The sequence below is a fragment of the Charadrius vociferus genome, unplaced genomic scaffold, assembly GCF_000708025.1.
Source record: "Charadrius vociferus isolate BGI_N301 unplaced genomic scaffold, ASM70802v2 scaffold309, whole genome shotgun sequence".
Lineage (NCBI taxonomy): Eukaryota > Metazoa > Chordata > Aves > Charadriiformes > Charadriidae > Charadrius > Charadrius vociferus.
Window position 1 is genome coordinate 1,553,504 of NW_009661370.1, and position 26,827 is coordinate 1,580,330.

Genomic DNA, 26,827 nt, shown 5'->3' on the forward strand with positions numbered 1-26,827 from the left:
GGCGCCACTGAAAAAAGACTGTTCCCATCCCCCTGGCATCCTCCCGTTAAGTATTTGTAAGTATTAATAAGATCCCCCCTCAATCTTCTTTTCTCTAGACTAAAGAGACCCAAGTCCCTCAGCCTTTCTCCATAGGAGAGATGTTCCAATCCCCTAATCATCTTCGTTGCCCTTTGCTGGACCCTCTCCAGCAGTTCCCTGTCCTTCTTGAACTGGGGAGCCCAGAACTGGATGCAGTACTCCAGATGCGGCCTCACCAGGGCAGAGTAGAGTCACCAGGGTAGAGTAGAGAAGATGTTAAAAAAGATGTTAGAAGAATGTGAGACGCATGTGTTCTAGGGGCAGGTATAATAAAAATATTTCTATTCTTGTCCTGTGTACAAGGCTATGATCAGTTAAAGAGGCATCATTAGCAGTAGCTACTAAGCTGGTTAGAGACCTTTGCACTGTGTAGCTGCTGGGGGGGTTTGGTTTGGTTTGGTTTTTGGGTTTTTTTGTGTTTTTTTTTCTTCTAGTTATCTCCTATCAGGCAAGGAAACAGGCACAAAGAGGTTCTTTAAGGTCAGAGAAGAAATCTGTAGAAAGGTCAGAATAGAAAACAAAGCTTTTAATTCAAGCCCTCTCTAACTACAAGACTCTCTCTCCTCCATAAGTAAATTAAAAATAGGTCTTTGTTGTTGTCTGCAGTGGCGTACTGAAAGACTTGAGGGTCCTGAATATATATTGGATTGTTACATGCTTGTGTTATTTCCAGCACAAAATATGTTATTTCTTTTATCCAGCAGGCGATCAAAATACAGCGCTGTTGAAACAATGCAGGAATATACAGTACATGTCTCTCACTGAAATAAATATTACCACAATCAAGGTTTACATGTAATTTCTTTTGTACTTAGGTTTAAATTGAAATATTTTTATGAAAACAGAGATCTCAAAGACTAGTATTTGTAGAGTGAATGATTGTTTTCCAGGTTTTAATATAAGAAAGAGATTCCAGTTGAAGGTGGTATGTTTTGATGCCTGTTTTCCAGGTAAATTGAAGATACTACTAGAATGAAGTTCTGCTGTTTCATTTTTCAATGTAAATGAGTAATGTCATTGAAATTTAAAAAGTCAGATTAATGCTGGTTCTATGCCCAAAAGAGAGGGGTGTGGAATTCAGTACAAAGGTGAATAATTAGTTTTGTATCCTCAGCTTGAATGTCCCCGGTTCTGGGAAGCTCTGACTGTACACTTATACAATAAGTGCCCAGTCCCAAACCATCCCTTTGTAAGGCTGAGATGCTGTAGGCAGTGAATAATAAAGCTAGGATGAAATTGAGAGTTCTCAAAATGTATTTGCAATAGTAAGGCCAATTGCATTCAAGCACACTTTTAAAATGTGAATTTAGATCTGTATTGCTATCTGTCTTATTGTGGAGATGTCAAATTTCGGTGGTAGGGCAAAGAAGGGGCAGAGGAGGATATGAAAAAGACAACATAGCTGCCAACAGTCATCATCCTGCTCATGGATTCTTTTGGCCTTTTGTGAACAGACACAATCTGCAGACCTTAAGGACAGAAATACTTCTTAATGAGAATGGATGGGAAGAACAAGCATGAGAACTTTTCCTTGACCTTCTATGGAATGTATATAACAGAGCCAAGTAACCATTTTTCTTTGAATGAGAAATTTTGACAATCAAAATGAACTTCTTTCAAGTTGTATGTGCTACACATTTAAGATGATAGCATTTAATGTTGAGTCATAATAAATACATTGCAAATTGAGATCAGGCTGGCTTTATTTATGCATACAACCTATTCATTTAATTTTAGATGGATAATTTGGAAAGTGGGACAGTTAACACTGTTTTCTTTTTAACTCTGTGCTCTTTTCATGAAATTCATAATGTGTATTTTGAAAGATCAGTGAATTTTTTTTTACATAGAACTTTTAAAATCTGTATCTTCTTTTCAAATTCAGGGTTGAAACCTACTGTCCAAGAAACAGAGAAACAATGCATAGAAGACACTCAGCAGGTACAGGTAAGATTCTAACAAGTGTTTTGTCTACCGTTTTGTAAAAAGGGTGGAAAAGCTGACATTTTTGCAATAGTTTTATGTACTGAATGTTCTGAATGCAAACATTCAGAAGTGTGGTTTTGATTGTAAATTTTTATCTCACAATACTTATATGCTCCATAGTGTATCTAGGTACAAAGATTAAAGTCTCCCACTTGCCTAAGGTGATCCTGGTAAAATGTCATCGTCTCTTTACTTGGAAATAAGTTAACACTTGGTTCTAGAGGTCTGATGGTATTACTAAGGGATAGCAATGAAAGATCTGGTTATATTAGCTAATCTACAAAAGTTCATATGAATAACAGTGGCAGAGATTTTTCTCTTTCTCCACTGAAGCTTATAGGTAGTAGGCGAACAGGTTCAGGGTGCCGTGCTGGACTTCAAAAGGAGATAATGTAATACTGCTACAGTGGAGACTTAGTCTGAGATGAACTTGTTCGACATAAACACAGTCTAAATGTGTTTTAACCACATGTGTCACCATTCATGTTATATTCTTCTTTAAATGTGTTGCAGTTTGATAGAGTTGAGGAACTTCAAATTTTGTTTTCTCAAAAGACTTGCTTATTTTCTTTGAAAGCGCTCTGATCGTAGGTGCCAGGCTTACCTTACTAGTGAATAAGACTACTGAATTTTTCAGGAAGGCAAAGTTTTTGTTTCCTTAAATCTTGGTTTAGAACAAGGAGTGGCCAAAAGTTCTTGATGTCTGTCTCTCTTTTTTTTTTTTCCCTTTTCCCTTCTCGATTCGGTTTATTTACTTGTGCATTTTCTTTGGTTTGTGCTGGGATTTTTTTGTTAATAACTAGATGGTTCAAGCATCACTGCATTGAGCAGCATTTGTGAAAATGATCAGTGATTTGCTTTTGAGGGAGAAAACAAGGAATGCCTTGATAAATGCATGCTACTGATCAGTAGACCTGCAAATTTAATCCAGGTTCAATCAAGTATTTTATGGGCAGGGGTGGGTAGAGTAGGTATATTACCTTTGTGTCTTTTGTCTTGCCAAACAACATTAAAGGAGTTCTTCTAGTCAGTGACCTAAATACTTTTGACTCCATAATTAAGAACATTTAAAAACTAGAGTGTATCACTTAAAAGTGTCACAAAATTATTCTACATTGCAATATTTTAAGTTTAAACTAAAATGTATTTTTCCCATGCTATTTTTATATTTCAGTCACCCAGGTTTCAGTAGCAATGCTTTCTAGTGTTTCTTGTGAAAAAGAACTTTTTTCCTATACTTCCAGAAAGCTATTGCATGTAAGGAGCATATTTAATCTATCTCTAGGATTTTAATTTATTGCAAGAAACAATCTATATAAAAAGACTTAATTTGAAATGTAATTGATGGAAATAGGTTCATGAATGCTTAGGTACTTTACCTAAAATAAACCGATTCTTTTGCTATGAGAATGAAATTTAACCAACAGCAGTAGAGCACTGTTTGTTTGCTTGAACACATAACATTTACTTCAGGTTGGGATGTTTTTTTCTTCTTTTTAAAACTAGCCTATTATGTAGTCCAGTTACTGAATCACATTTGTTAGTGTTGTTAGGGATCCCCACCCCTCTTGCTCAGTGTTGATCTCTTATGACAGTAACGTGAACTTCTTCCACTCTGCTATTATTCATCAATGAAGAACAGAAATAAGTGCTTTGAATGCATGATCACCTCACTCGCAGAAAATCATCTCAATTTTTTGCTATATTATGTTATCATCATTCTGGTTTATTTTGAAAATCAGAGTGGAAGTTTTTTAATTTGAGGAACTGTATGTGGATAAAATTTTTTCATGTGTTCAAACTATTTCTGTACAATCCCAAACAGCTGAGTGTATTCTACCTATCTATCAATATCTATATCAATTTACAAAAACATCTAGAAAGCAGAATGGTCACACTAATTTTTTTCATCATGTTTGTAGATAAATCCTTTGCTCCAATCAGATAATCCTTCATGTTATTTGTAGCTTTTTAAAGGGACAAAACATGAGGAAATGTTTCTATTAGAGATCTAGACTTTTTTATTCTTTGTCTGGCTTGTCCATAGTTTTTCTTTCTAAAGAAAGCAAGCATTGGCTGAAGTTAGCCAAGTAGGTGATTTTTCTCTTTACTTTCAATACATGCCAAGGGAAGAGAGCTCTAGTGTAAAATTTGAAACTGATCAACTAAGTCCACTTACAGGTTTATTCCCTTTCCCTTCCCTGGGAAAAGACATTTTCCATATGCTATTAAAATAATTTGAGATGGTCTATTTTGACATAGAAACGAATGCAAATGTAACGTAACACTGATAATTTATCTCACTTATGTTAACCAGTTAAGTAAAAGATTCAAAATAAGATTCAGAATAATTCTAAATTAAAAGCACAAGTAATACACACGCAGAGCCTGGATTCTACACTTTCTTGCCACCAGAAGGGGCTTTTTTTTATATATCCTCTCCATTTCCTTACCTTTACAATGTTAGATATAACCTTCATACTTTGCAGCATAATTTCCTAATGTTTTTAAGACTGCTGTTTTGAGTACAAAATAGTTAATTTGTAAAAATTGCAATTCAAAAAATGAGAACCTGGAGGCATGCTTGCTTTTAGTGCAGGAATTGGTAAGCAGCAGAAAAATAAGAAAAATTGGCAGCCATTTCAAGTCCTGCTTTTGAAATGCCAAAAAGGGGCAATGATGTCTGCTTAGTCTTCCCAGAACAGAGAAAGCTTTGTTAGTCCTAAATCCTTTAGTGAAGGAAGAAGAGAAAAATTGAGTGTCCTAATTTAGAAACTCCCACTTCGAACATGATATTCAAATTTGACAGCTGTACTTTTGTGCAAGGGCCAAATACCTTTCTGTTTCACACCCCTGATCTTTTGTGGTACCCTTGCAGTTTTCCGTACATTTTAACCCAATTTTCAGGTTTGCTTGATTTTGTTTACATGTTAGGTAAAAACAGAATCTTAGCAGAAAGGGAAGAGAAAAAAAAAAAAAAAGCATCTTACAATTGTAAAATAAGTACATGAAAACTAGGCTTTGGATAGTAGTGGGACATCACAGAACCAAAAACATGAAGTTGTTTGGAAGTCACCTATATTCCTTTCTCTCTTATATGCCTTATTATCAAAATATTTTAAGTGTCTTCTTTTTTTGATCATTTGTGATGAGTGCCTATTCTGAGTGTCACGCAAATTTAAAAAGAAAGGCCTCATTACCTTTATTTAAAGGTCAGCATCCGGATGTAATGAATTCTTCATCTTCAATGACTGGTCTCTGTAATCCTGTCTCAGTAGATGAAGTTTTGCCAGACTGTTCCAATTTCTAGCAGTTTGGTTGTGAGACAGTTTACACTGAGTATTTAAACTATATTTACTGTGGAAAAGTTTGCCATCAAAAAATTCTTACCCCTGTAATGTTTCTGGCTCAGTTGTTCACTTTGGTTTGGTTCACTCCATCTAAACCAACAAATAATCCTTCAACCAAAATTATATGCCTTCTTGGAACGCCACGTACTTCAGCTGGTAGTAACAACAAGAAAATTTTGGCAGTTCTCAGGCACTGAAGACAGATTTATGCTGTATGATCTATTGGTGCACTTTCCAACAATATCACGGGGAAACAATTCTAGCCTTAAAACCCTTAAATTACAGGACACGTTTTGCCATGTTGAATATACTTTCCACTTTGAAAACATTGTAAGGCTGACTCTTGGAGTGTCTCTAGAGTATTCGTAACTACCACACTTTGCTGGTAACCCATCTCTCAGCTTTTCAGCAGGGACCTTTTTTCTTACTCTAGTCTTTAACTACAAATCGTTATAACTCCTTAGGGTAATAACTTAGTGACATATGAATGTTCCAATTTTGACACTTAATAATACAAGAAAAAGGTTGTGAAATCCTTTAAGATACATATATAATGTCTATTTAGAAAATATAAAACTGTTGTGGTTTAACCCCTGCCAGCAACTAGGACCATGCAGCCACTTGCTCACTCCCCCTGCGCTGGGGTGGGGCAGAGAATCAGAAAACTAAAAGTGAGGAAAAAAACCTCATGGATTGAGATAAAGACAGGTTAATAGGTAGAGCAAAAGCTGTGCATGCAAGCAAAGCAAAACAAGGAAGTCATTCACTACTTCCCATTAGCAGCAGGTGTTCAGCCACCTCCCGGAAAGCAGGGCTCCATCATGCCTAATAGTTACTTGGGAAGACAAACACCATAACTCCAAACATCCTCCCCTTCCTCCTTCTTCCCCCGCTTTATATACTGAGCATGATGTCATACGGCATGGAATATCCCCTTGGTCAGTTTGGGTCAGTTGTCCCGGCTGTGTCTCCTCCCAGCTTCTTCTGTACTCCCAGCCTACTCGCTGGTGGAGGGGTGTGAGGAGCAGAAAGGACCTTGACTGCTCAGCAACAACCAAAACCAGCAGTGCACTATCAACATCACTTTCATCCCAAATCCAAAACATAGCACTATACCAGCTGCTAGTAAGAAAGCTAACTCTATCCCAACTGAAACCATGACAAATACATTGGCAAGATTGGGATTTACTTTTCATTATTATAAAATGTCACAGCTAGACTTTTTCTTGGAAACATGAATGCTGCTCAAAACTCTCTCTTAAACAAAATTTCAGAAAGATGTTTCTTTTTGGGTGAATGTAAGATGAAGAAGGTAAATGTAAGATTTGTCTGAAATGGTGAAATTATTCTACTATGCATACAAAAAGAATAAAATAGAAAAGGGAAATTTTAAAAAACAGTTTTGTTTTGATATTACATAGCCTTCATCAGGGTAGAGACAAACTGTAGGTGACACCCGTTAACAATTGTGTTCAACAGAAATTGGAGGAAAATTGGGAACTCTTCCTTTTTGAGCTCACAAATTATTCTGTGCCTGTCGCTCTTTTTACACTGCTTCATTTTGCATGTTTGTTCTTGAGACATTCATTCAGAAAGACCCAGTGATCCTGGGAACATGTGCCACTGCTCTTCTATCCCTTCACTGCTTTCTGAGTTACTTTTTGTAGGGAGGAAGAGAAGGCTTGGGGACGCAATGAACAGTTCTTCTAAGACTATTCTTTTCCTGCAAAAGTATGATTGCTAAAGTCTTAGATTTCAACTGGGGAAAAAAGGTAAAAAACAACAAAACAAAAACAGAGTAAAAAAAAAAAAAAAACAAAAAACCAAAACCAAAATATGATGTATTCACTAGGATCTACTATATTCAGTTGTCTCATTGAAGAAAGAAAGGAGTCTGAAAGAAGCAAACTTTTTTTGAAATTTTCCATATGAATCAAATGATAGTGAAGTCTGTACCTATTGCATTTTTCAAAGCAAATACTATAGGTAACTGATGATCTCTGTCCTGCCAAATAGAATTGAATATATTGTTTTAAGGAGAGGACTACAAAGATGATTAGGGGATTGGAGCATCTTTCTTATGAGGAAAGGCTTAGGCACTTGCGTCTTTTTAGTCTAGAGAAAAGAAGACTGAGGGGGGACCTTATCAATTCTTACAAATACTTAAAGGGAGGGAGCCAGGTAGATGGGAACAGTCTTTTTTCAGTGGTGCCCAGTGACAGGACAAGAGGTAACAGGCACAAACTTGAACATAGGAAGTTCCATCTAGACATGAGGAGGGACTTCTTTCCTTTGAGGGTAGTGGAGCACTGGAACAGGCTGCCCAGAGAGGTGGTGGAGTCTCCCACTCTGGAGACATTCAAAACGCGCCTGGACGCTGTCCTGTGCAACCTGCTGTAGGTGACCCTGCTCTGGCAGGGGGGCTGGACTAGATGATCTCCAGAGGTCTCTTCCAACCCTGACCACTCTGTGAGAACTGTATCAATGTAAACTTCCTGCAACAGCATGCCCCAATTCCAGGGGAAAAAAAAAAAAAAAAAAGAAAAAAAAGAAAAAGCTAAAATAATTCAGAGATGTAAATCTGGATTGTTCTTATCTTGCAAAAAATAAAGCCGGGCTTGCAACATGTGGTGCGCAGGAACTTGTGTTCTAACTGTAGGTCCAATCTGTAATGTTAAAATTGGGATATCTTAGCTTAAAGTGGGTGAATATCAGAAAGCATATGTAGGCAGATATTGTTTTCTCTTTAGCCTTGAGAATAAATTATGCTTTATGAAAAAAAAAAGAACAGAAAGAAAACAAAGTTTGCATGAAATGAGATGATAAAAACCTGGCGGAAGACTACTGCTGGGCTCATAGAAACTGCTGAAGCGCAGAACATTTAGCTCTGACAGTAAATGGGAGTCTAACCTCTGTCAAATGTCACTCCAGGACATAGTAAGTTCAAGTCAGATATACTCTCTCTCGTATGTTCGTGTTCATGAAATATAGTTCTCATGTAGAAGTTTCCAGTTTTGTTGATGGAAATCTGTCTTTGATTCTTAGTATTAGAACTTATTCTTCAGTTTAAATGTGCTGCAATTTTTGGTTTCTTTTTGGTTTGCTAATAAGCACCAATAGATTTCTCATGTTCTACAACTATAACAGATTAATTAATTAAACTTTTTAAAATATGAAGTGAGGTTCTCTGAGTTGAGACATCAATATAGTTTAAACAGAGATTATCTGTCCTAGTCTGTTCTTTTTCCTACATGAGTAGTAGTTGACCTTTGGGATTAAAACACTGTCTTCATATAATGTCAGAATTTCTTAGGCTCAGAAGGAAGGATGAGAACACAAGTAGAAGTATTAGAAATTAAGGAAGAAGTGTTTAATTGGAGAGCCTGAAAGACATCATAAAGAAGTCGGCCTGCTCAGCCACTAGATGGCAGTTAAGCATTTTTGAATGGACTGTGCAAGGCACTTGTAAGTCATTCGTGGGGGGTCCCACAGTAAGATCTTTTTTTTTTTTTTTTTTTTCAGTCAGAAGGTGGTGGCTTTCTGGTGGTTAATAAGTTACCCTGTAAAAAGTAAACACGTTTACTGTGTTTAATCTGACCAAAGTCTAGTAATTGAAGCATCTCTCAAAGATAATAAAACCATGTCCTAAAAATAATAACAAAAATCCCAGAACATTAAAAGTTTAGAAAGTTCTGTTCTGTCACTGATAATTTTTTAAACCGGAGAAGGGAACCCATTTAATTTGATGAACAAGACTTATCGATGACTGTCTTTGTAGTGATAATTTAAAAGATTTTCTGCTGAATTACCATAATTTAAATAAAGAGCTCAATTTTCTGTTGGATATAGATTCATTTCTTCAACCATAATCTTGAATATTTTCAATTTAGTTCTGATGAGGGAGAAATTAAAAAAAAAAAAAGTGCATCTGACATTTTTATCAATTAATTGACATACATAAAATATAAATCATAAACTCCATATTTAAATAAAAATAAATAAAGGAGTATAATATGTCAAGCCTGTGTGGTAGAAAAATAGAGGCAGTTAATTCTCAGAACAAATGTTAGTATTTTGTATTATATCCAGACTTCACAATACTTGGATTGACTTCCGTTGTTTTGCTTGAAGGCAGGGTTTGCTTCTTTAAAAGGAACAATACGTTGGTATAATTTTCAGTGGAGTGACAATAGCACATTTTTGCACTCTTCCTCCTGGCCATGGTGAGACTAAAATTTGTTTTGTTCTAATCTGCGTTCTTGATGTTAATGTCAAGATGAAGTTTTACTTATATGCTCATTTCAATTTGAAAGTCTCTTTATTCCGTTTTTCATCTTTGATACGTGTCATGCTACCTCAATTATATCTCTGAAATAACATAAAAAGCGTAGAATACTTTAAGGCTGAATAGACATCAGGAGGTCATGCTGTCCAATCCCTACCACACCAGCAGCCCCCCTCAAGCAAGGCTGGCTTAGATGTTTGGTTGTTTTTCTCAGGATTTTGCTCATCTCCAGGGATAGCTCTGTGGTAGTGCTAATATGTACTTCCTGCTTTGCCTAGTCCGTGGTCAAATGATAAGACTTGCTATGTTTCTGATGTGTTGTTTTGATAACAGCTTAAGGATATGAAAATGTGTGCTCTAAAAGCACATGTATTTCCTGTGAGTTACTTCTAAATCAAATACTATGAACTTACAGGCATTGATTAAAATTCTCAAGAAACTACTGTTTCAAGCGATTAATCTGATTTCACAACTTCTACATCACAGACTTCTATGAGAATATGGTTGTGCATAATATAAGTTTTGCATTGTAATTATAATGAGCATTCTGCATTTTCCATTTTGACTATGCTTTATACTTGGGCACTACCAGACAGCCTTTTTTTGTCATTTTAGGTACAACTTCTTTGAAAAGTAGCACCAACCTGAAGTTTCAGGCAATAATAAAGCCTGAACAGTGTGCTTGTAAATTCTATCCAATGGAAGTTGACTTAGGATTTACAGACTTCCCTTTCTTCTGTCATTGATGGGAAAACAAGGAGAAATAAGAGTAGAACTGAGAAACTTGTTTTAACCAGAATTACTTAGTGTTACTTAAAATCCTTGGCTATAATGAGAGGGACTTTCTTCTTTCTCAAGAGGTGAATTATTATATGGGATAGGGCTTGGATAGGATGAATTACCTCTCTTTTTTGTCTGTGCGTGATTCTGAGCACTAGTATGGGTTTTTTTGTCTTGCCTTTTACAGTAAGCTCCTTGTAAAATACTAGCAGAGCACTGTCACTTCTCTGCAGGAACAATGAATAGAAATGCATGATAGGCATACACTTATTGAAAATGCAGCTTTAAATTGTTTTCTATTTTTTTCTTTGACTCCTCACTCTTTGTACTTGTGAAAATACGTAAATTGAGAGAGTGTTCCATCTATGCAATCCTGGTCAGAGCAAAATACATAGCAGAGCTGTATTTATGAATTATTAAAATACATTTTTTTCTTAAATTCTCTCTCTAAAACTGCAATCCTATTTCACATGAAAATCTATAAACTCCCCCTGTCCCAAAATTTCCTTTAAATTGGGATTTTGATTATTTCTGTATGAAATTCCTCTCACCTTTTGGAGACAAGTGGAAACAAAGAGTTTATGTATATTCAATGATACCATACTATATATGGATTACATAGAATATTTTAGTTATTATAGTACTTACCTACCTTCCAAATTTTTTTTAAAGAACTCCACAGAAATTAAAAAGAGAACATATGAAGAAGTCATATTAAATACAAGACCACAGTATGAAAAAGTGTGTATATATAAGTTTGTGTGTATGTGTGTGCATATGTGTATATACACACACATATAGATGCATGTTCCATAAAACGTGTCTCCAAAGAATATCTGGTCAGTGAAAGAAAATTTTACTTGTGACATTGCTAGCAGGGCAGACTGATCTCATTTGTCGACTTGTCTTAACCTGTTTGAGAGACCTCATCCAGTCAAAAATGAGCCATGTTCTAGAGATTAAATTATTCTTTTGTTTCTCTCAGCATTAAAGGTCAGGTGTTACTTTACAGTGGTGTAGATCCTGAGAATTTCCACAGGACCGTGTGTGCGGAAAAGAGATGAGAAATGCTTTTCTTAGTAAAAATGGATTTTTTTTATTTAAACGTAGAAATAGCCAAAATTATTTTAAAAAAACAACAATAAAAAACCCAAACCAAAACAGGAAAACAACCATAACCATCGTATATTGCCATACTTGAATGAGAACTTAAAAGTAAGGCTGAGAAGAATTTTTATTCTGTGGATAAAAAACAGACTAACCACTTTAACTTCTACTTGTAATCAAATCAAAACATAGTTATCATTAGGTTCTCCATCTTAATTTGGTAAAAGTAAAACCAGTAAAATCACTTTTTTTCTGTATTTTTAAATACATATTTTTCTTTTTTTTGTTCTTTGGAGATTATGCCAATAGGTATATTCAAAACCCAAAACTACTGATAAAAATTGACTCTCATATTTCTGAATGTTACTTACTTACTTTGTTTTTCCCAATATTTGACTTTTTCTGAAGAGAAAAATATTTTTTTTTAATGTCCATGATACCAAAAAGTTCTTACTTCACCTCTCAAAAGATAAAGCTCATCTTTGATGATTTGATTGTGTTTGATTTTTATCTAATGTTCTCTCACCCAAAATGATACAGCTTTGCTTCTAATATAGCCTTCACACTTTCAAAGAGTTAGAGAAGCTGACTGACCTCCAGCCCCCTGCCTTCAGCATATTCATGGATACATTTGTGAAGACTCTTACACCATTTTTCCAAACTTCTTCTGTTGTGAGTAGTAGGCTCATATTTCAGGGTAGTGAAGACTGTTCTTCCTTTTCTACAAAGATTTATTCTTGCTGTGGATATTTTTTGCTGCTTATTCCCTGCTGGAAGCCTGAAACAAAAGCAACATGGGAACCTCCCATTTTGTGGTCTGGCTGAACTCTTGGATAAAAAGGGCAAGTACTGTGTAGAAGCATCACACTCTGGACAGTTGCTTGTGGCAAAGTTCACCTGGAAAATCATTACCTTTTGTGTTCTCCGGTACTGGACCGTCAGGCATTCCAAGTCCTTCAAATTTAGATTATTGATGTTCACGGTTTGGGCAATAGAATCCTTACTGATATTTCTAGCATAAAAACTAGTATAGTTTCTGTATATAAAGAACACAGAAATAATAATAGAATAAGATAATTTAAACAGTGACTAGTTCCCAGGTTGCTGGTCAATCTCAAGTTGAATCTAAAATTAAGAAAAGGCCCTGTGGGAAAAAGTTCAGCTCCTTTCTCTAGTATGACAATGTGGTAATGTTCAAGCTATGATAAATTTTATTTTGTTTTAACAGACTGAGGCGGATGGTTGCCTTGGCCTGGATATATAGGAACACTACTCACACTTTTTAGACTCATAGCTAAAATACTTTAGGACAAATGCAGGCAATAGAAGAAAGGAAGTGATTTATCATGTGATAGTAATTTCAATAAACAGCCTAAATTCTGAGCAGAAAATAAATCCAGAACAGTTTTATCCCAACTTTTAAGGAAATCTGTGATTATTAAGGTACCTGTTTCTTATTGGATTGCTGGTATAGGCGTTGAGGTTTTCATTCTCTCTTCATCTGCTGAAAGACCCAAGTGCAGCTAATTCTATTCTAGAAGTCTCCTTGCGATCAACAGCAGAACACCTAAAAACCCAGCAGAAATAGGCAAAATAAGATTATATTAAAGTTAATAAAGTTGAACCTCTTTTTCAGTGTTTTTGTTTTTTTTTTTTGCTCTTTTCTATGCTTATTTCCATTTACATACTTGTTTTACATTGGGTGAGTGACAGAACAGTTAAACCAGTTTCTGGGCTAGGTGAAGCTATATGGAGGCATGAGACTTTTTCAAAGTCTATTGTTTACTGCTGAACTGTTTCATGCTTCTCTAATAATGATATTTGATATATGCTAGGAGAGAAGCCTTCAAGACTTGGGCAGGGGGTGGTGTTGTTTGGGGGGTTTTTTTGGTTGTTTTTTTTTTTGCAAATAAAGCTGGTCTAAAACTTTCTGGGCAATCAGGCTGGAAAATGCTATTTGTGCAGGCTAAAAGTAATATTATGTAAGATGGCAGTAATTATACTTGACTGTTGTGTAGCTCCTAGGGTGGTCAGTGGGTCTGTGAGATTTTATTTTATCTTGTCTTGTCTGCAGTCTACAAAAATTCTTCTGAGGTTCCTATTGTAGCAGAACTTGCAGATAACCTAAGGTTATATTTCAGCTCAGTTAAGAGTCTTACAACTTATAGAGAGAAAACTCTTTCAATCTTTGATGCATTTCAGGTTGGGGTTTGGGTTTTTGGTTTTTTTTTTATTATTATTATTATTTACTAAAATGCGAACTGGGATCTTATCCTCTGAAGTGCATTTAGCCCAAGGATATGGAATTCAAACTGTTCAGGAACAGAAGCTTCAAGAAAGTGAACCTGAACAAAACTGTGTTCTTCTGTCTTCCAGCTTTAAAAGTTGGCATTTGTAATCCATGCATCTTTCTTCAAAGGTCCATGCTCCCTGCTGATCCTATGTTTGTTTATTTGAACTATTTGTGTTTATTTGAACTATTTGAATTGCAATACTTACTGATTTCTTCATGAAATGGGTTAGGTTTTTTCTGCCACCCACGATAGGTTATGACAAAACCTCTTGGTTAAAGAGACATGTCTTAGCTCTTTAGCTTAGGAAGAGCTACATAGTCCCAATGCTAGTACAGTGCAAGCTGGTGTAATCCATATGGTGCAGCGTGTCACTGTGTGGGAGATAGGTAACATCCACCAAATAAAGTTTATCACTTCAGGCAGGGCTGAAGTTTCTCTTCCAGGGCTTGCTTGTTCAGTGCTATCCTGGGGAGCTGTTCATCATGTTTCCTTGTGGTTGTACGAAGAAACATGGAGAGTAGCTTAAACTATTGTGAAAACGTGTCTCCTTTGTCCCCGTACATGCATCTTCAGTATAATAAAACCTTCTCAAAAAAGATTTGATCTCATAGTCTGAGGAAGAAACTAGTATCCGGTAATAATTCTACTCCTTCAGCAGTTCTCCCTCATGCCATTGGCAAATTTGCCAGCTTTTGACTCAACTTCTACTACTGTAAAACTAAAATGCTGCAATGGGCTTTGAGGATTAAGTGAAATGCGAGAGTTAATTAAATGGAAGCTATTTTGTTTGAAGGCAAATCAAGTGTCCATCAGTATTTGTCATTGTACAATTGCTGTAGCACTGAAAATTCCTGTTAAAATGTTGTCTCCTTTTCTTAAGGTTGATCTGCAGTTGTAAGAAGCAGCTTTGAAAATGACAGCTTTAAAAGAAACCTGAATAGAGATCACATTTCTCTGAATTAAATTCTTACTGTGTCAGTACTTTGTGCCATTCGGTGAGCATGCGCACTCAAAAAATTTTCCCTTCGTGTAGAAAAGAGGCATTTGTTAACAGAGTGGTTGGAAAGAGCATCCTTTCGAGTAACCGGATGCTGCTAGCGACACCGGGTGTAGACTTACTGGAAGACCTGAAGGGTCTTTTATTTTGCCATCATAGTCCTGTTTAACTGTATGCTTCTATTCCCTGTGCATGCTTGCAATCAGGTAGCAGTATAGGTTCTGAATCATGAATTCTGATGTAGAGAAACTACAAGGTTAAAGTTTTTTTTGGGGAAAAGCCCTAGAGGTATAATCCTATCATGTCATTATGAATTCTACCCAGAGAGGAAATTTCATGACACTAAGTGACAAATTGCTGAAAATGATCAAACTGCTGATGCAACTTAATGCCTTCTACTATTACAAGCCAACAACTTCTAAACTAAAATGTAATGTGTCTTAATTTTTCAAATATTCCAAAATTACCATTAAGAACTGCCATTATGTTTATTTTCAGTAGAAAAAGACACATTATGGCTGTTCATAAAGTATATAAGTGAATGCAAGTTGAGATAGATATAGATAAATATATAATATAGACACACAAATATATGTGTTTGTATATATATAAATATAGACTAGGGCTAAATTGCGCAGATGTGTGGAGTTTTTTTCTGCTTGGAAATTTAGTTGTAGAAGGGTCTGTACGTTTCAGTCGCTCATCTGAGAAACTAGGACGTCGGACTCAGTAAAGAAGGTAGCTGCAATCTGAGCTGTTACATGTTTGAAGATCCTGGGCGTGTTCTATCCATATAGATCAGCTTTATGCTGGACATCTGATGTGCACATGTGGAAAACATGACAAGATTGGAATGAATTGGATGTAATGTATGGGCTTTTGGTACATGTGCAGATCCAAGTGTACAACCTTTATACAGTAAAGCTAGTAATCCCAGATCAGTTGGATACTGTACACACACAAGTCTATCAGTGCAACACAGACACAGTCAGGCACATGGAACACGTACAACCTGTTTGGGAAATGCTGTGCACCATTCTATAGCCATACACCTCTGGAACTTTTTTCCTGATCACATCTTTCACACTGAAGTCACCTGGATAAAGCAAGGCTTAAGCTTCCACCTTTCTTTCTTTCTTTACAGAAAGAAGACTCTTCCACAGTACCTGGGTCCTGGGTAAGAACTCTAGGCAAGACAGAGTTCCCTCATATCTCTTTTAAACCCCGTAGGTTTCTGCTGTGGAATTGTCCTTTCGATTAGAAAAACCTTCTTTTCATTATGTGTATTTTTTTTATCTGGGTCTTCTGGTTCTTGTCAACAGCTTTTGACCATCTTTTACATGTGTGAAAAATTAAGTCTTCCCTTACTGATTCTTCTAAGAAAACTGTCTAATTTTCATTTCTGATTGGACTTACATATATTTTGCATTTCCTTCCTTGTCGAGGATATTGGAAACATGCTGTGACTTATGTTTGTTTGATACAGCCCTTTCTTATCTAGAGCAAGACTTTAAGCTTCTTGCTAGGGGAAAGGCAGAAATCTAATTAAACTAGTCTGAGGGCATCTTAAAAGTCAATTAAAAATATCTCTATCTAAAATAATTACTGAAGCATGTAAATTCTCAGGCTTTGGTTTGGGTTTTGTCTGTTTGTTTTTTAAATCAAATAAATTCAAAGTATGTAATTTCCTCTGGATAAATATCTCATTTGTTCATAATATGCTGTTTCTGTGAAAACCTGGATATATTGGTGATTCTTAGGTAACAACACAATAGCAAATAACCAGGTTGTTTGAAATGCTACGTCTCAAGGACAGCAGAAAAATTGTTTCTTAGAGCATGGGGTAAAAAGTCACTGTAATTCATCAATACTTTTTTTTTCTTGTCTGAATTGCTTAATCATCTCACTTGATTGCCCGTTTTTTTTTTTAAACTTTAAAAAAATACTTCTTCTTTTGAAAGCAATTGCATGCTCTACAGGATAAATTCTCTTGTAAAACAGTGAATTCTAGGTTTTTCCTGTAGTTCAGGTAGAATTTCAGGATTTGAGGATTACCTCTTTTTCTTGTGAAAAGTTGAATCCCATCTCCTGAGTAAAGGAGTTTTTAAAACAGTGAACTGTTCTGAGATCAGCCATCATTAAGGTAAATTTCTTCAGAACCATTTAATATTATGTCTAATCCTCTTGGCTTCAGTTTGTTTGTGGCAGGAATGAATTTTCTAATTCAGATAGAATTGGGAGGCTGTATGTGTCAGAAAATTCTTGGTGGACTGTCCTTACAGTGCAAAATGGGAGCTTAGGAGAGTTGCAGTCTGGGGAAACTGGATTTGTTCTCAAATAACTGAAAACTGTTGTGTGGCTTCAATAATCCTAGGAACAAATTTCCTTTGATAATGTTGCCTTTTGAAGAATTGATAGGCCTTATTATTGTATTTGCAGGTGACTGGTAGGGGGATAAGAGCAGATGAAACAAAGGGGTAATAAAATATTCTCTTTCTGCTTTATAATGAAGTTCTTCGGCAAAAGTATTGAGTTATTAAAGGAAACTGAGTGGATTGAAGCACCATGAGTAGTCTGTAATGGAAATGCCTTTTTCAGACTTTTTCCTTGTTATAATACTGTTTGTTAATATGTCTGCTGTGTTCATTCCTTCACTGTTCATTGAAAAAACATTTTTTGATGTTCCTTTCTCTGGTTTACATTTCTCTTCAAAATTTGGTAGGGAGACCTAGTTGTAATCCATAACTTTCAGTTCAAACTGTCATTCCAGAAAGTTCAAACAATGTAGAGGACTGTAAGTTTTGATAAAGGTGCTTCAAAATCAAACACCATTTGGCTTAAATATAGTAGCTGCTGTTTTATTTCTGGGATTGCTTTAGGACAGCTGGGAAGCTCTAAGACAACCACAAAATTGAAATTTTATGTTTGAAAACCAATTCTGTGCAGAAACAATTTTTAAAGTATTAATGAACATATATTTTATTAATAGTCCTCAGCTGGAAGTTACAACTTCATTTTCCAGAAAGAAAAATGACTTTTAAATGTTTCATGTGTCAAAGGATGAGATGAAAAACATCATCTTCCTGAAACAAATCAAGGCAATTAGTATATCAGGTATTGTATGTTTATTTGTAGGCTTCTTTACAAGACCTGTAAAATCTCAATATTTGAAAGATTTCCTGTGAAGTAAGCAGTCTCATCCATGAAGCTTATGATTTTATAAAAGTGAACAAAAAGGCAGTAAACTTTTGCTGCAACCACTTGGGAAACGTGTTGCATGACAAACTTAATTCAACTAAATGCTTGAAGTGCTGACCAATATTCCAAATTTGAAGGGGTGGAGGGAAGTACAAAAAGTAAGTGCATGCAACTAGAAAATAAGTAGTTCTTTATTAAAAGATTTTGTGTTGTAAAGTCACGTTTATTCTAGTTCCTGTTTGACTTTACTGAATAAGTACAAATGACTATTTTTGGACTAGGTTGCTTCTTTTGCTACCTTTTGATAAAAGCACTTACACATTAAACTTAGTACAGGTTTTTACTGGTATTTATTTAAAAAGATAGGAAGTATTGTGCTATTTAAGGCTAATGGTTCCTCTACTCAGTCTACAGCAAGCAAGATCAGATGCTTCAGAGGAAGATACAAAAAATGTTGAAACTGTCAAATACAGAATATCCATTCCAGACAGGAAGCTTTTCTAATGTTACTCACTCGCAGTCTGTCACTTGGCAGAGGAGTTTCAAATTTTGGGTGGGAGGAAAGTTCTCTTAATTTTGTCTTACTTCTTTTCCTTCCCAAGCATGCTGGCTGGACAAAAACATAATTACTCTCTTCTGAGATTAGTTGTTTCTGAGAAGTGCACGTTTGTTATGTTCTGCATTCCTAATCTGTATTGTATCATTAAGGTGTATATTGAAACTCAGCGGTCAGTAGTGTGTTGAGTCTGTTATTCACAGTGCATCCCTTTGAAGAACTAGTTAGCAGTTTCAGTTAACACAGTTAAAGTAATGCAGTGCCCTTCCAACCGCCGTGTCTGCATATCCATGCACAAATGCTTACACTACTTGTGCTCAGTGGTTGGTTGTTTTCTTGGTCAGGGTATGTGGGGGTAGGTAGGGGTCGCTGCTGACTTTTGGTTTTGCCAAATATAAACACGGTCTAAAATATGCTCATTTTGATGAGGGTAGTTTCATACTGAAGCAAGTCATTTTCCTAAGCTGTCGTCTTCCACTGTAAGATGCACCTAGCCAAAATGATACCTCCATTTTTGAAGGCTTGTCTAAACTGGCTTATATCAGAACATCTGGAATACCGATATTCTTGATCTAAGTTTATTTTTTTTATATAGTGATGAAAGTTATATGTTTTGTGCTTATCATATATTTATTTTCTTTTGAAGGATGATTTTGAGGCGAAATCAGAGGAGCGTGCCAGTGTCATCCAACAACTTGAGCAAACTATCGAGGATCTGAGGACCAAAATTGCAGCACTAGAGAAACAGTTCCCTGCTGCAGAGGTACAGGCTTCTGGGAAGGAGCAGGAAAATGAGCACACGCACGCAGTCTGCAGGGAACTCACCAGTGTGACTCTTCAAACGAACGGAGAGGAGACTGTATCCAGGACTGTGTCACAAGCAAGATCCGTACAAACGTCACCAACGGAGGATTATTTAACACACACAATGCCTTCAGCCAATGCACTGCCACAGCCACCCCCCCCACCACACTTAGAAGGGGGCAAAAGTGACGGGCCACCTCAGAAATTGCCAGCTCTAGAACTACAGCCCACATTTTGTTCTGAAATCTCCTTAATTCTGTCGCCGAAGCTAATCTCAGTGCCGCTGGATGCAAGCCAATCAGTACAGAGTATGCCGCAGTCACCTCTTCCAGGATCCAAAGTTAATTTGTCCCTTGCATTTGAAGGAGAGACTGAAATGCCAGATTCTCATCAACTTCTAAGTACTGCAGATGTGACTTGTAGTGAACATCCTCCTTCTTTGCCCCCTGAGCCCACATGTAGCATTCCCCCATCACTGCCAGCCACTGAACCGGCTGCTCCCCTGTCTGGAGCACATGGCCCTTTCCTTGCCACTCCCATGTCCATGGCAGGAATACCACCCCCACCACCCCTGCCCGGCTCAGGACTCCCTCCTTCTGCTGCCTCAGCAGTGCCATACCTGGGCCACTCTTTGCCGGGCATGCCACCAGCCCCTCCTCCTCCTCCACCTTTGCCAACTGGGCAGATACTGATTCTGTCTCCAGCCCCTCCTCTGCCATGTGCTGGAGTACCACCACCACCACTACCACCACCTTTGCCCGGAGCAGGAGTCCCACCCTCTCTGCCCAGTGTGGGCATCCCACCTCCCCCTCCACCACCACCTTTACCTGGGACTTGTGTCCCTCCCCCACCTCCTCCTCTGCCTGGCCTGGCACTGCCACCCCCACCTCCAGCACTACCTCTGCCTGGAGCAGGACTGCCACCACCTCCACCACCTCTGCCTGGAGGGGTCGTCCCGCCTCCACCTCCTCCACCACCTCTGCCTGGTGCTGGTGTTCCCCCTCCACCACCTCCTCCACCACCTCTGCCTGGTGCTGGTGTTCCCCCTCCACCACCTCCTCCACCACCTCTGCCTGGTGCTGGTGTCCCCCCTCCACCACCACCTCTGCCTGGGTTGGGGATGCCACCTCCAGCCCCACCTCCTTTGCCTGGAGAAGCACCACCCCTTCCAGCATCAGCCCAGGGCAGCACCTACCCAGCAGTTCCACAGGTCTGTGGTTTTCTTCCTCCTCCATTACCATCTGGTTTATTTGCAATGGGGGTGAATCAGGAGAAAGGGAGCAGGAAACATGTAATAGAACCTTCTCGGCCAATGAAGCCTCTTTACTGGACAAGAATTCAGCTCCACAGTAAAAGGTAAGCTGTAGGGTTGTGAAGAGAATGGTGTTTTGACTTTATGGATGTCCTGATAGTGTCATATGTTATGAGCAAAAGTCTTTATGTACTGCTCGGCAGGTCTTTGCAAGAACCTTATTGCAAACAGGATTTTATTTATAGTTGGATATGTAAATGGGGGGCCCATTTTGTGTAAAATGAACAAACTGAGTAACATTATTTGCACATGAAAGCTCTATGAGGATAGTGTTTTCAGCTGTCCTTTGGGGTTACATGCTATGTGTTGACCAGAGTCTGGGGGTGACTGTGTGCCACTAAGCGTTCTGTGAGATGGCTTTTTAAAATGTCATATTTGTGCTTCCCCTCAACTTTCAAGATAGCGTTGGTCTCTCTCTGGAGCTGCTTGCAAGTCTTGGTAGTGTCTTCTAGATGACTGTATGCTGAACGCATTTTATCCTCTCTCCTTTCTCCAGTGACCTAGAAATCCTTTTTCTTTTCCCGCATCTTGAACACTCAGTAGGCAGATTCAAACTGCAATTTATTTGCATGGCACCATAAAGCTGTTCTGGTAGCCCTTACTTTGATATGACCTTGATATAATTATTTTCGGATGTTGATGTTTTTCATTTGTTTGTAAAATACCGTTCTTGATCATGAAAAGAAGTTTCCTTATTAATCTTGTATTTATGTCTCGGAGTACTGATTGTAAAACTCTTCTGCTCTTATTTAATGATTAATTTCTTCCTTTTCAAGTTCTTGGCACTGTCACACAGGTGGTCTGCAAATAATTGTCTATTTCTACTTCCCTTTGTGTCCATGTCTGTGTGTTTTACAGCCTATATACGGCCTATTTATATTCCTGTTTATCTAAAGGGTGTGACTGTAAATGAGCCTGACCATTATTGTGTGTGAACAAAGAAGTATGGGGGAGAATTAACAGTATATCTTATCAAAATGCTGCTAGTAGAAGTTAGGCAACAACTTTTAAATTGCTGCTATTTTATTTTCTTCATTCCTCCATTTATGACTTTATTTAGTTTGACATTGCCCTACATAGGTCTTTTGCTTAACTTTAGAGATTCTAGTGCTTCACTTGTGTGGGAAAAAATTGAAGAGCCTTCCATAGATTATCATGAGTTTGAAGAACTGTTTTCTAAAACAGCTGTTAAAGAGAGGAAGAAACCCATTTCGGACACCATTACAAAAACAAAGACTAAACAAGTGAGTACTCATTTAATTTCAGATCTTTTCTAGGCTGGTTTTTACATAAGGACAGATTTTTGCATGCAGCTGAGATGAATTTTGCCCGGTGTGAAATTGTTACCGTTTATATATACACTATATAGAGATATCAGAAAAGGAGAGAATGTAGGATGGGTTTCAAAGCTATATGAGTTGCATGTGAATTACCATGACTTCAGAGAAAAAATTACATTTAAAAATCTAAGTCCTAATGTTATACCAATCATAAGAGTTGTAAGTTTGTGTTGTGTTCCTATATATATAGTGAATGTGAAGTTTATGCATACCATAAATGACAAGCACAGTTGGGAAAATCCAACATTAATCAAGCTGGTTTCTTGAAGTGGAATGGTGTACAATAAAATAAAATTAGGAAGCCTATTTTAAATGTAGAAGTTTAAACCCTGGCGTAAGATAATTGAATCTGAATATTTAGATGACTAGAGAGCTGTAATCTTAGTATCTATGTAAAAAATAAATTGTGGTGGTATGATAATTAGTTTGCAAGTAAACTTCCAGGCTCTAGAGAAGAATGTTTTTGTGTAGAATCCTAAACAACAGTTAAAGTTCTTGTTTTATCTTGTGTTCACATTCCTGTACTCAATTCAAGACTAGACTGTTCTTTCTATCATCTTTTAACATACAGGTTAACCCTATACAGGACTTTTTTTTTCCACATTGGATGTACAGTGAGACTCTTCAGAATCTTCATGCAGTAGATCTTATGTTTGGATATGACCTCTCCACCTAGTAGTTCTGGAGATCTTGCCCCCACAGACTCACCTAGGTCAGCAATATAAACATGCAGGCATTCTTTCCTGTGCAGGCAACAGAACTGGTAGTGAAGTTAGGATGATCACAGTGAAGTTAGGATGATCACCCCAAGGTGTTGGATAAAACCTTTATCTGGATGGTTGGGAAGGATAGTAAAGCCACACTCGTGTGGCTGTTCATCAGGTACCTGTGTGCTGCACTAGGCTGTACTAACTGGGATGGGAGGAAAGGTAACAGTGCTGCTGCTACCTTGCTCTCCTGGAATAAATCTCCAAAGTGCAAGATCTTTGCTCTTCTTCCCTTCTTCTAGACAAAGTCTCTTTCAACGGCTATTCTTAACTAAATTTGTATGATAGCTCTTTAAGTAAAAAGAGGAGTGCAAAGGTATGCCCGATGCTTTGCCTATGAACTGTTGATCCATTCACATGTCATGAGATTTGGTGATGCAAATCTCTGAACAGAGTACAAATGATGACTGATTAATTCTGTAACGTAAATGGTGGTTAAAGACAGAGATTACGAATAAACATTAGATGTGGATTTTAATACTGAGTATTTGTTTTTCTTTATTTGGATATGTTGTCAATAAATTAATAAGATGTAGGTAAAAATAAATGAACATGACTGATTGTTCTTAGCTTCTTTGAAAAGAACAAGTTGTTTGGCAGAAATTTCCACACAGAAGTTTAAGGCAATCTAAGTAGGTGCCGTCATCTAGAACGAACATTCCTGTGGGCCACCTAAATTGACAGAAGATAATCCCCTGTGTATTTCTCTTCCTCTGGTGATCAAACAAATTTGCTGGACTCCAAAAGAGGGAGAAATTGCCTAATGGAGAAGTCTGATTTGTTGAACTGTAGTATCTGTGGGGAAAAGATCAACCAAATAGATAATACAGGCATTCGTTAGAACTACAATTAGAGCTATCATTTATTGCAGATGTCGAAGTTAAATGTTCACGTGGACAAATCCAGTTTGGGCTTTTCATAGTATTGACATGAGACAATTGAACTAGAACAGCTTCACAAATGTATTCTACTTATGCCCTCTTAGCAGTTTGGAATGCAGGCCTTCATTTTTTAAATTCTCTTCATTTATACCACAGTAAACACTCGGATAATGAAGTCCATCCATGTTTAGCAGAAGGAACAGTTATTTGGAGAAAGCATGGCTGTAATTCCACAAGTATGTTTTTATAGGAAGAACCAAGTGCTGTTTAAGTGGTTACTGACTTACATGGCTTCTATGATAGTTATGGGTGTTGTAAAGATCTTACAAATAGTGTTTCTGTAGTGATTTTTACAGGATCGTGTTATGCAAAGCAGATGTGTTCTGTCACCTGTTGAGTTACGAAGGAGAGCTGTACAGAACAGAACCAGGACCCACAAAACTCACTTTACTGCTTTCCAGAAATGCTCTAGTCTGGCAATTGGTTTTCCTCCTTTTGTTGATGTGCGGGTGTGTGGAGTGGATGTATTGGTTAGATAGATTTGATGTAAAATACTAGCTACATTGGAAATAGTAGTCAGGAAAAAATGCCCAGATAACTTTCGAATGCGTAAAATATTTGGTACTCTTAGTAAACATCTGATTTTAATAGAGCAATGTTTTTATTGTAAGCTGAAATAAAAATGTATTTACAGAAAAGGCCACATGGCAGGGGGGAGGGCGGGAATTCTAGCTAATCTGAAGAAAGATTTGAAAGTTTGGGGATGATTTGGGAAGATTAATTATTTTGGAGTATGCTGCTGTTCTGTACACAGAGCTTTTTATGCTATATGCCATAGAGTATATGCATATGTTTGCTTGTGTATGTATATAGATACACATGTTATAATTATTTCTAAATGGTGACCCCTTTTTAAGTGGTAAAATTTTCTGTGTTGTTGTGGGTTGTTTGGGTTTTTTTGAGGTAATGATTGAGTTAATTTCACCTTACCCAAGTATTGGTTCTAATTGTTTTTTTCCTTGGCATGATCATCTGCATATAACTTAATACAATATAAATCAATAATGCTTTTAAAAAAAAGCAATATTACATCTAAGACTAAATGAAGGCCACATTAAAATCCATTCCAGAACTTTAAAGAAAGAGGAAAAAATGAAGTGTTAATACTTATTTGTGAATGCAGCTGATTTTGTTCTTGCTGTCTCTCATTTGGTGCTATGGCAAAAGCTGTGATTTATTTTGCTCTGTTAATACGTATATGTCAAATTCTCAGCTGCTGTAAATGTGTGCAGCCTCACTCAATGAGAATGCCTACTAAATCTTCAAAGAAAGTCCTTTATAGGCTATATTATAGGTGGGGCTGCCATTGCTACCTATTAAAGTGGTCTGGCTTTCATTATAAGTCCCTGTTGTTAGAACTTTGCCAAAATTTAGCTCTTTGGACTGCAAGTTTTGTTGGGTTATTTCCTCCCCTCTTCCCCCCTCCCTCCCACCTCCCCCTATTTGTTGTCTCCTTCATTTTGCCAGTGTTAAGAAGGAAAACAAAGTCTGGTTTTGCTCATGTCCACATAGTTTCATAGACTTGAAATATGGAAAAATTTTATCAGATACATGTCTTGTTAGTTGTGTAAAGAGTTTCTTAAACTTTACCACTCTACAGGCTATATCTCAGTTCCTGTTGCTCAGGAGAGATTTCAGGTATAATTCTGAAGATTTTTTCCTAACCTTATATTGGCAGGTTGGAGAACAGAGGCCAAGAGGGAGAGGGGCAAAGAAAGATTAAGATGAGTAACTTGGGGAGTCAGTGAAGAACTGAGGAGATCTAACAAGTGGAAATATAGAGCATAATAGGTCTGATTCTGTGTCACCTCTTATTCTGTCTAAAGTAATTTCTCTCAGAAACTTGTGAGCCTGGGGCTCTTGACCTGGATATTCCTTTTGACAAATAGTGGATCTCATCGTCTACGGTGTTTGACCCAAGCAAAAGGTGAAAACTCGCTCTTAGAGTGTCTTGCTCAGCCGTGCCATGTAGGTACAATACAAGTTTTGATTACATGGCTGGGTAGTATTTTTCATTGGATCCTTTCCGTAGCTAGTGTGGACTGTGTGGAATGAGCACAATTCATGATGATTACTTAGGAAATGAAGCTGCTACCTGAGTAAAAAATGGTTTTATCAGTTGTTGCAGCACTTAAAAAACCCATGTAATTAGTGAAGCAAGAATGAAAAGGATTCATGATTAAGGCCACATACTTAAGAGTGACGGTAAATGCAATATTAAAAATGTGCTTACATGGCATACATCGGCCAGTGTAAACTTGAATGGGTTCAGTGGAAAAACGGTACATAATCAGAAAATCTTGGTATTACTGTCAGCATGATAAGTATACAGCAGCGGCTGGGCTGACTTGTATAGATTGCTTTCCTAACTTTTGAACAGTCATTTTAGAAGCCTTACTGATAATCCCCTAACTGTATTTTTGGAAAATAATATGCATGTAACTGCAATGAACTTTTCAAGAGCAGACCATGTGTTTATAATCTATCATGTAAACGAAATAAAAATGTTAAAGATATTCTCATATGGAAAGTCCAATATTAATCTATTGACATTAAGATTTTAATCTCTCCCTTCCACCCCAGAAAATAAATAATAGGTTACTGAAGTTTCATTCTGTTTCAAAAGCCTTAGATGCAAACAAGATGTATCAATAAAACTATTTATTTAATGATTTCAGCATTTTTGAATTTTTAAGTATAACATAAAGAAGCTGTGGTAATAGAATACCCCTAGAAATAAAATGCCACATAAAATAAGTATAAATTGGTAAATAAGGTAAATGCCATATTGAGTTAACAGATAAAAGTTTATTCATGTTTATTCATTAACAGGGAATGACATAAAGGGAAAAATAATTTTTTGAAAATGAGGGTTTATTCCCTTTGCAAACACTGGAGGCACTGTCTTTAGGAGCTTTCCGTATCCACACTTAGTGATCTATTACCTGTGTCAATGGCACAAACATTTGCTGCGATTTTACGTACTCTCCAGAGTTACAGTTGGGGTGCTGCTGCCCCTGCAGAGAGGA

The 26,827-nt window shown here is 37.1% G+C and overlaps 1 protein-coding gene across 1 annotated transcript in view; it reads left to right on the forward strand.

The window, feature by feature from the left end:
* The window catches only part of FMN2 (formin 2), a 162,720-nt gene that overhangs the window by 38,258 nt on the left and 97,635 nt on the right, over window positions 1-26,827 (forward strand). Inside the window, exons 4-6 of the mRNA XM_009893653.1 lie at window positions 1,967-2,028; window positions 19,281-20,794; window positions 21,850-21,994. Coding sequence (XP_009891955.1) covers window positions 1,967-2,028; window positions 19,281-20,794; window positions 21,850-21,994 — 1,721 coding nt within the window. The remainder of the gene's footprint in view (window positions 1-1,966; window positions 2,029-19,280; window positions 20,795-21,849; window positions 21,995-26,827) is intronic.